At 69.3% G+C, this 322-nt stretch overlaps 1 protein-coding gene across 2 annotated transcripts in view; it reads right to left on the bottom strand.

Moving 5' to 3' along the window:
• The window catches only part of Rasgrf1 (Ras protein specific guanine nucleotide releasing factor 1), a 102597-nt gene extending 102281 nt beyond the window's left edge, over positions 1 to 316 (bottom strand). The window contains exon 1 of one of the 2 annotated variants that reach the window (XM_010631795.1): positions 1 to 316. In XM_010631795.1, the coding sequence (XP_010630097.1) occupies positions 1 to 276 (276 nt within the window). In that variant the 5' untranslated portion in view covers positions 277 to 316. The other variant, XM_010631796.3, reaches the window with a different exon arrangement.
• Between the last annotated feature and the right edge of the window lie 6 nt (positions 317 to 322).

Here is a 322-nt window from a genome sequence, read left to right as displayed (position 1 = left end):
CTGCTTCTCCAGCGGCTCCTTGGCCGAGGGTGCTGGCTTGGGCGAGGGCGCGCGGTCGCACACGCAGCCCTCCAGCAGGTACAGCCCCGAGGGCCGCGAGCTCGAGTCGCTCTCGAAGTAGAAGAGCAGGTTCTGCAGCAGCGCGAACCACTTGGTCTGCCATTTCGTGTTGTCGGCGCTCCGCTTGCTCAGGTAGCCCTTGCGCGTGCCGTCCTTGCGCGCCAGCAGTCCCAGGGAAGCGACGTGGCCGTCGTTGAGCCGGATGCCCTTCTGCATGGTGCTCGCAGGCCGCGGCCGGCGCTCACGTCCTCTCCCCGCGCGG

Source organism: Fukomys damarensis, unplaced genomic scaffold (assembly GCF_012274545.1).
Source record: "Fukomys damarensis isolate Sample0158 unplaced genomic scaffold, DMR_v1.0_HiC HiC_scaffold_7, whole genome shotgun sequence".
Classification (NCBI taxonomy): domain Eukaryota; kingdom Metazoa; phylum Chordata; class Mammalia; order Rodentia; family Bathyergidae; genus Fukomys; species Fukomys damarensis.
The sequence above is the reverse complement of the archived record's forward strand: the minus strand, read 5'-3'. Positions and strand labels throughout refer to the sequence as shown.